This window comes from Arachis duranensis, chromosome 4 (genome assembly GCF_000817695.3).
Source record: "Arachis duranensis cultivar V14167 chromosome 4, aradu.V14167.gnm2.J7QH, whole genome shotgun sequence".
Lineage (NCBI taxonomy): Eukaryota > Viridiplantae > Streptophyta > Magnoliopsida > Fabales > Fabaceae > Arachis > Arachis duranensis.
The window spans coordinates 85,434,310-85,444,516 of NC_029775.3; the positions used below are offsets into that span (position 1 = coordinate 85,434,310).

The 10,207-nt window shown below is 36.9% G+C and overlaps 1 protein-coding gene across 1 annotated transcript; it reads left to right on the forward strand.

Annotated features, from left to right (window-relative positions):
• The first annotated feature begins 1,664 nt into the window (after positions 1-1,664).
• LOC107484821 (mitochondrial uncoupling protein 1) lies at positions 1,665-5,558 on the forward strand. Its single transcript, XM_016105360.3, has 9 exons — positions 1,665-2,066; positions 3,066-3,284; positions 3,390-3,468; positions 3,714-3,847; positions 3,945-4,043; positions 4,149-4,253; positions 4,591-4,665; positions 4,749-4,835; positions 5,202-5,558. Exons 1-9 carry the CDS (start codon positions 1,983-1,985, stop codon positions 5,235-5,237), a joined length of 918 nt encoding a protein of 305 aa, XP_015960846.1. The 5' UTR covers positions 1,665-1,982; the 3' UTR covers positions 5,238-5,558.
• Positions 5,559-10,207: the final 4,649 nt, after the last annotated feature.

Genomic DNA, 10,207 nt, shown 5'->3' on the forward strand with positions numbered 1-10,207 from the left:
GTACGGCCTTGAACTCACATATTGTTTCGGGACAACAACTTTGCAGTGCTTATAACAACCTAGGCACCTTATTGTATGACTCCTCCCAATCGCCGTATATATGTGCAATTGCCTTTTGCTTTACCATTTAGACCTTTCTATACGAGGATTTGAAGTGATAGCTTTGCCTAACTGCACCTTGTAAGACAGGAATGCTGACAGATGGGTTGGACTATATCAATGGCAGGATGACACGACAGATGAGGCTGCTGTCCAATTGTCGATGGTCCTAAAATATTGTTGGTGCTAAATACATGTGCACTCTTTCAATCCTACGCACCTCCCTAACAAAATAACACATACATGGTTAGCATTTAAACACAAAATATAACAGTGATAAATGATACTAATTACACCACAGTTAAACGAGGCCTCACCAATATCTAAGATTCTGACGGAGGGCAACATCAAGACTCCATAGGCATCTAGCTGCATATTGCCTGCAATGAATATGGTACTTTAATCAGTCCGACTCCACTACTCGGTACTTAGCACTTTCTGCGAATGCTATAATTTTTCACACCCTACATCACTGCATCTCTACTCTTGAATATGTGGCCAACCCGAAACTCTACACCATTGTCTAAGTTGTAATCGTCTTCACCCGTGTTGGAAAATGGTATTTTCTCATGCATCGCGTCCAGATCCAACGTCTGATAGTGACTGGGTACAGTTGAAAGGCCGGAATCGAGAGTGGGATATGAAGAAGATACCGAACTGATGCCTCCACCGGTGTCTCGGGTACAAACTCCTCCTTATCATCATCTTTAGAAGAACCACTATCATTACTATTTGCAATATACTCCTCATCGAATTCCTCATCATCCACGTTCATGTCTTCCACAGGACACGCAACGTGTATTGGTGGTGGTGCGAGAGATGGGTCGTCTTGCACAAAATCCGAGTGGCCAGATCCATCACCACCAACATCGTCGACCTTCGCAGAAAGCTCCATAACTTGTTCCACCATGATTCTCCCATGAATGTCAAACATAAGCCGCACATGCTCGTCGCCATGGAGACAAAACGGACGAAACCGGATAACTCCATTTCCTATCGGTGCTAGCAACCTATACTCCACCCTTCCTATCTCTTTTCTCCCGCTACCACCAACGCTACTCAATATCAGAGTCTTCAACTCAGACAAATAACCAATTCGCCAGATGTGCAACAGAATAGGATTATCACACTCAAATATAACACTGGTGTCACTATTTCTCATATAACAATTGGGATACACACTTACAACCACATATCCACCACCATTAGACATTTTGACTTATTTTTCGGAAGAAAAACAGAAGAGAAAAAGAAGTGAGATGTTTGTGAAGAATACAAAGGATTGTACATCTTTTTATAGCTGCTGAAAATTAAATTTATTGTAATGTATCTCGTGTAAACGTTATCATTCTTCATGTATCTCGTTTACATTGCAAACGAAATAAATACGTCTAATATTTCGTGTAATGTAAACGAGATAAAAGATACTATACATATTATTAAAAATGTTACAAAATTTATATTTTAGTAAATAAAATATTTATTTTAAAAAAATCCCAAATAATTGCCTTAGATAAATAATCTCACGGAATCCTTTCCTATTCCTTAATTCTTACAAACAGGAAACCTACCACATCAAATCTGAGAATCTATTTGTGCAACGATATTCCGAGAGAGAAAACCACATTGAATTTTGGGTTTCCGAAAATCAGAGACAGTAATATCTTAGCAATTTTAAAAAGGGAGCCAAATCAGTAATCACCTTCGGCTCATTTGCCAAGGCTGCATCACTATCGCACTCGCATTTTGCATCAAAACCCATCCTCTTCCTTCTCTTTCCTCTTATAGATTCTCTTCTTCGCTTTATATATAAGTCTCAATTCAGTGAATTCACCCCCTTTTTCTTAGCATTTTTCTTTGTTTCTTATCCTCTCCTTGAAACCATGGTGGCTGGTGGCAACTCCAAATCCGATATCTCCTTTGCTGGCACTTTCGCCAGCAGTGCTTTCTCAGCGTGTTTCGCTGAGGTATCCCTCTTTTCCTCAAATTCATCATCTGGGTTCCCTTTATCTTGTGATTCTCTTTGCTGGATTGTCTTTTATTTTGTTGATCATGCGAAAGACCCTGCCCTTGGATTTAGACCCATTATCTGTTATGCGTTGCTTTTGAGTAGTAATGGATCTTGCATGCATTGTTCAATTCCCTGAAATTTGTTGTTAAATTGTTTTTCGTTTTTGAAAATAAAATCGTAAAGGTGCTTATGCTTTTTTTCTTGATAAATATTACCCATGACATAGAAGAAAATAGGATGAGATTATTTATATATTTTCTCGGTCTAAGTTTCTTGCCCATCATTGATCATTTGACTTTGAGACCCTTATGCTTGGTCTCACAGTTGAATTTTCTGGAAAGAAAAAAAAAATTAAGATATTCCAAATTTGTTGGATCAATTAATGCACAGCCATTAACAAGTTGATCACCACTCATCCATCGAAGCATCCTTGTCTGGCGTCTGGTTCATGGAACGCAGCTGTCTAATGGCAATTCGAAAAAATTTACCCTTAACTAAAGTTAATTTTTTGGGGCATATGTAACTTGAAGCTCTTGTCCACTTTGACCAACTCACGTGAATCCTATGGTTTACATCATGGTCAAGAGTTATTTTATGGTTGATGAATTATGCATTATTGTAACCATATGGGTCATTGGCAGGACTAATTGAATGACTTGAAAATTATAGTTTTCTGGTTGGGTAGGAGAATTCTGGATATGTGTCATATACTTTGGGGGCACTGAAGATTTATTTAACGAATTAAATATCTTGCACCTAATATGGAGATTTATTTATAATTTGGTTTGGATTTTGTTCCTGAGTTGCTGTATTTGGAGATTGATTCAACTTGTTATGTATTGATTGGATTGGTTTCTTCTTCTCATGATACTGTTTTGCACGATCTTTCTACTTGTCAATTGGCGTACCACTATTTGGAAATCAATTTATCATCAAATTGTTTTATTCCAAAAAGGTGTGCACTATTCCCTTGGACACTGCCAAAGTTAGGCTTCAGCTTCAGAAACAAGCTGTAGCGGGTGATGCAGTGACCTTACCTAAATACAAGGGTATGATGGGAACGGTTGCAACCATTGCCAGGGAAGAAGGTCTTTCGGCACTTTGGAAGGGGATCGTGCCAGGGCTTCATCGTCAGTGTTTGTACGGAGGTTTAAGAATTGGTTTATATGAGCCTGTGAGTTTTAAACAACCTTGTATAAAAAGAGACAACTTTTTGTTCATTTCAGTTCATCTCTATTGTTTGCTTATGTAAACTGATTTTCCAGATAACTTTTAACAGGTTAAGAATTTCTATGTTGGGCGTGATCATGTTGGAGATGTTCCTTTGTTGCAGAAAATCCTTGCTGCATTTACAACTGGTAAAGCCCAGTGATGGACATTGTATGAAACTATGGATGTTTTTTGTTCTAAAAGTTACTAACACCAGTGTACGATAATTGTTGTTTTGACTCTTTTAGTACATTAATAAATCAATGTAACTGGAGAGAGTATTAAAGTATTTTTGTTTTCTAATCTCTGGATTCTTGTCTTTTTACTATGAAGAATAAATGTTATTCTGTTTGGATACGTAATGCAAATATTTTTTACTTTGTGTTATCAACAGGTGCTGTGGCAATTGCAGTTGCAAATCCAACTGATCTTGTGAAAGTTAGACTACAAGCAGAAGGAAAATTGCCTGCTGGTGTGCCGAGGCGCTACACTGGCTCTCTGAATGCTTATTCTACAATTGTGAGACAGGTATGCTCATTAAGTATATGATTTGTGAAAGATAAAGATATGGTCCAACTTTTAGTTCATAACCAGTTTTGTTTGAACTTTCATCCAACACACTCAGGAAGGAGTTGGAGCTCTTTGGACTGGGATTGGCCCCAATATAGCAAGAAATGCTATCATCAACGCTGCTGAACTAGCCAGCTATGATCAAGTGAAACAGGTAATATTAAAGATTCTATGCACTTGCATTTCGGAGTAACTTTATATGCTTCCTCTATATTTTCTATTGACTAATTACTTTTTTTTTTAATTAAATTTACTGCAGACTATTTTGAAAATTCCGGGATTCACCGATAATGTTGTGACTCATCTTCTTGCTGGTCTAGGGGCTGGGTTTTTCGCAGTCTGTATTGGCTCCCCTGTCGACGTGGTAATGTGTTGGCATTTAATTTGGATAATTTTACTGTCTTGGCATTTCTATATTGTACTAAGAATTGTTTCTAAACTTTGATATAAGTTAAAAATAAAATAAAAATTCAGGGGAAATTAGAAAATAGTAGATTTTAGTAAATTCATCTAACACTTCTTAGAAATTTCTTGTTGACTTGATCTTTTTAAGCTCCATCAGAGTCGGCAGTGGGCGTGTGCATGGGAAATACTTTGTTGTTTCGTCTAAAATTTGGTTGCCTAGTGATGGTGAGTTTCTTAATTATGCAATCTTACCATTGCTAATTCAGTTGTTCTATCTTCTTCTGTTGTATATGCAGGTTAAGTCAAGAATGATGGGAGATTCTAGTTACAAAAGCACCCTTGATTGCTTCATCAAAACGTTAAAGAATGATGTATGGTTTCTTTGCTCAAACCAGTTTTCTGTTTATAAGCTTTTACTTTATGTGCATATGGTTATGGAATGTAATGTTTGCAGGGACCAGCAGCCTTTTACAAAGGGTTCATACCGAATTTCGGACGGCTAGGATCTTGGAATGTGATAATGTTTCTAACTCTAGAACAGGTATAACTTGAATACTTTTGTCATAGGCTTTTAACCTTTCTCCATCCCACATTTTAACCGTTCTTTGGCAAAATTGATTTCATACAGTCGCTTAAAGTTCCTCAGACGTTTTACTTTCATTATGTGTTATGGTTTATTTAGAAACAAAATTTAATTTGGTGAGAAAGTTTTATTAAGAATTCTAAATGCAATGATGAATGATTGCATATAGTATGTTTCCATATCCAAAATTGAAATTATGAAGATACAGAAACACAATGACATTAGTGAATGTTGATTAACTGTTCATACAAACATTTTCACAAACTCCATGCATCATTAATTTCTTTGTTCTGTTATTCAACTGTTTCTTTCTTTCTTTGACAGACTAAAAAATTCGTCAAAAGTTTAGAATCAGCCTAAGCTCCAGCAGTTGAGTAGAGTAGAAAATGCAATGGAAACACTCAAGAAAATAAAACTCCAATTCTCTCAATTTTGCTAGCTGGAGTATAGCAAAATATTTTTTGGAGGGAAAAAATTGAGAATAAACATATTCATGTATACTAGTACTAGTTTTAAAGGTTCTAATTTTTTCACGATATTATTTCCTTTTGTCAATTGTAATTCTCTTGGAAAGTTTATTTTTATTTGCGCATGGCCCTCTTTCGAATTTGAGAGAGTCAAAGCCTATAATGGGTTTCCTTCATAAAGTGAAACACGAAGCATCAAGCTTGATATTTGCAATCACCTTAGTTTCTTTTCTCCTTCAATCAACTATTAGGAAAAATCTAGGGGCAGTAATTTTATTAAATTTTGGCCAGCATGTAACTAGGAAAGAAAAGTAAGTCATTGGATGAAATCTCATATCAATTTTGCACCATTAAAATCATCATTGATAGCTATTTGATGGTTATAAATTACAAAAGTTGCTTGTCTTTAAATTTGTCTTGGCAATTTTTTCTTAGGTATTCTATTTAAATATTTTTTGAACGTTGATGTTATTGACAAAAGCAATTATGAAATATACGAATATCAAATACATTTATGAGGAATTTAAAAATATGACAAAAATAATAAAAATATCATTATTTTAATAAGAGATAAATGCTGCTTGTTTTGACAGGAGTTATGTATTTACGAATTTGTAAGATGATAAATTTATATGTATTACTTCGCTGCAATGATAAATTTATACGTAACGATAAAAATATTAACAAATAATAAAATGGTACGTAGATATCTATGTCAGCATTTATTTTTTTAAAAATATATGTATCATATCAATATTTTTTTTAAACCACCCTTATAATTTAGTAAAAACAAAAAATATTTTTTATTTAATTTAAAAAATCTGAAGAGTAAAGTATCATTTATGTTCCCAATGTTTGGGGTAAGTCTCAAACATGTCCCTAACGTTTTAAACGTCCTATTTGTATCCCAAACGTTTCTAAATCGAATCAATGTTGTCCTACCGTCCAAATGACTAACATTTGGTTAACGGCGTTACATATGTGGACATTAAGTGAGTAACCCCAAATGTTAAGATACACACGCCTGCTTCTTCGCGCCCAACATACCATTCACTGTAGCGAATACGAAACGTTGAAGAATAAGAGCACCTCCACACAACGTTTTTCATTCCAGTTCTCCTTACCACACACGTTTTTTCTCTTCTTCGAGGTTGATCGTAGGGAGGGGCTGCAAGGTAATTGGTGGTTCGTTGTTGGGAGTTTTGCATGAAAGCTTACACCTTTGTTCTGGTGACAGAGTTTGATCGTTCGATAAGGTATGTACCAGGAAAAAAAAATTGTTTTTTGTGGTTTTGTTGAGTAGTTCCACGAAGAAAAGATGGTCGTTCGTATATGAGATTGCGTGCATTTTTAGGGTTTAGTTGATTTTTCTTATTCCCAGCAAAATGTTCGTTGCTTATGTTAGTTAGGGCATTAATTTTCTTTTTTCTGGTGATTGAATGTGTGCCTTGATGCATGCAAGAAGAGTTTTCGGGTTTGCAGACCAATAATTTGCCTTAATGGGTGCTTCATCAAGACACCATATGGAGGTCAACTTCACATGGCTATTGGTTGGGACCCGAACGACCAGATATTGCCAATAGCATACGCAGTGGTTGAAGCAGAGACTAAGGACACATGGACTTGGTTTCTCACCAATCTGCGTGATGACTTTGGGAGTGACAAGATATGGAAATGCACCTTTATGTCTGACCAACAAAAGGTACTTACTTCTCTATTCACTTCATTGATAGTGTTAGCGTTAGTGTTCGACTTGCTGATAGCTATGTTAGTGATCCTAGTGTTAGTGTTAAACTTGCTGATAGCTACGTTAGTGATGCTAGTGTTAGTGTTAGACTTGCTGATAGCTACTTTATTCATCCTAATGTTACTGATAGAGTTGCTGCCCTAGTGAACCTAGTGATTGAAATGTATGAGTAGAGGTTTGAATTGTGCATGTCCAATAGAGGTACTTACTTAATTGTGCCTATCACATATCATACTGATTTAATTACTGCTTCAACTAAAACTGATTTATGATGGATTTAGGGTTTAGTTCCAACCTTCGATGAGCTCATTCTCAGAGTGGATCATAGATTTTGTGTTAGACATCTTTATAGCAATTTCAGGAAGAGGTTCCCCGAGCTGCAACTAAAATTGATGATGTGGAATGCTGCAAAAGCTACTTATTTACAAGAGTGGGAGAGAAACATGGCTGAAATCTAAAAGGTTGATAATGGAGCCTACAACCACTTTTGGAGATACCAGCCAGATATTGGTGCCGGCATAAGTTTGGGACTTGATCTAAGTGTGATACCTTGGTTAACAACATGTGTGAAGTATTTAACTCTGTGATTGTGGACGCCAGAGAGAAACCTATAGTCAGCATGCTTGAAGACATCAGAGTGTACATTATGAGGCGTTGGGCTGATAATAGGAATCAGATAATTAAATACCCAAGAGAGGTGTTGCCCCGTATCAGGATTAAGGTTGAAAAATAAGCTGATGCAAGTGGTAAGTGGGTGAGCACCTATGCTGGTCGTGACAAATATGAGGTAACTAGCATTCACGGAGGCAAAGAGAAGTTCGTGGTTGATTTGAAGAATCACGAGTGTTCGTGCAGGAAGTTTCAGTTGTCCGGAATCCCCTGTGCCCATGCCATGACCTGTATTAGGAAGATGTGCTTCAATGTGGACAACTTTGTTGCAAATTGTTACAAGAAAGCAACTTACTCTGAATGCTACCAACATGTGGTGTATCCAGTGAATGGCCCCAACCTGTGGGAAAAGACACAATTTGATGACGTTTTGCCATCAATCTACAGAAAATCCTTCGGAAGGCCTAAACTGAAACGGAATAAAGCTGTAGATGAGAACCCAACTAGGGGAGGAGTATCTCACGAAGGCCAGAATCAGAAGTGCTCCTATTATTTTGCTAGAGGCCACAACAAATGGACCTGTCCAAAGAAGCGCAAAGTAGCTGCCACTAGTTCGGTAAGTATGATAGTTGTTTGTTTATGGTTTTGTCTTCATTTTTATTGATTGCATTCAAAAATTATAATGTCATATTGTGGCTGTTAACTAGGCTAACAAAGTTGCTGGATCTACAAGAAGAGCTTCAAGAATCATCTCTAGCACTATCTCAAGCACTGTCTCCAGTACTATCTCTAGCCAGGCCTCTAAGCAATCACAAGCTGCAGTAAAGAAGACCACAGCGTCAAGGCCAAAGAAGAAATCATCTGCCAATGATGTCAGTTCCCAGCAATCTCATGCTACGTCAAAGAAGGCTAAGCTCACCCCGTCGAACAATAATTCTGGAAATCAACTCAAGGATGCTGCCAAGCACAACAATCTCAGGGTGCTGGTGCTGCCAAGCCCATCCAAACACGTCAGCATATCCCGACTCAAGTTCATGGCTAGGACACCTCCCAAAGCATGAAAAAAGATGTGATGATTATGATGTGTGCAGTTTTATGTTTTCTGGAAATTTTATTTTTTAGTAAAAGACTTCTCTTTAGTATCATTATAATGTGTCAAAACTAGTTTAAAGACTGCAATTTGTTATTGTGGAGCAAAATGTGTAGCTCTTGTTTTGTTATTTTGCTGTGAATCTATTGTGGTTGTAGCCAATGACAATCTTTATAGTTGGTGATTAAGTAATATGTTTGAGTTCAGATTGTTGTAATGCTCATGACTTGCTTAGTCTAAACAGAATGCAAAATTTAGCACTTTATTTCAGCTGCAAAATACAACATTGCAAAATATAACATTGTAGAATATAACACTTTAAACAGATTGCAAAATATAACATTGCAGCTGCACAATATATCATTGCATTTATTACACATGCACAATATAGACTTGAATCAAACTTAAATCAACAAAACATCATTTCATTCCAATTTCATTGAGTTCAACAAAACACCAACCATTTCAACATCAGTGCTATTTCTAGGCCAAAATACAGAGCAAAAGTTAGGGATCTAATGATTTTCTCCTAAACCTTATCATCTCCACCAACATCATTGTAGTAAAAGTCTCCAAAATTTGGTGCTGGTTGTTTTCTCACAAACCAATATTAGGGCAACTGTCCATCCAACTAAAGCAACTCCCACTGCAACCATGAACCTGAACTCAACCTTATCCACTTTGCTCTTCAAATTTCTGACCTTCATTCTTAACCTTGAAACTTGTGGGGGATCTTCCTCTAGTTCTGTCCATACAAAATAGCCGCATTCTTCTTCAATCTGGACCAAATATGAGAGAACTGAGTCACACCCACAGATTCTCAAAACATATAACTCAACAACAAAAATACACATGGCTAAACCTCACCCCAAAGTTAATGCAACCCCAAAACCTCCGCCCGGAATTTTCTACCGTCGATGATGTGGCGAGCACAGGCCGTTCCCCACACTAGCAAGTTGTCCTCTTTCGACGTACCTGGTTTCTATTTCGTGTTGCCTGCTTGCTGCTGTGTGTCGCTTCAGATTGGCATGCATCATACTCCATCCTTTTTCAAGCAGAGGAAGTCGAGCTTCAGAGAAGGTGCAGCATCAAAAAGGAGATAAGATTTTGCAATTAGGGTTTGGAAGAGGACCATTCTTTTTGTTGTTTATCTGTTTATTTTTTCTTTTATTTTTAATTCAATAACGGTCACATAAAAACGCCCTGCCACCGTGTATAGTAACGTCCACGTATGCAACGCCGTTAACCAAATGTTAGTCATTTGGACGGTAGGATAACATTGATTCGATTTAAAAATGTTTGGGATACAAATAGGACGTTTAAAATGTTAGGGATAAATTTGAGACTTACCCCAAACGTTGGGGACATAAATGATATTTTACTCAAATATGAATATCTCTTTTTTATGTTGGACAAA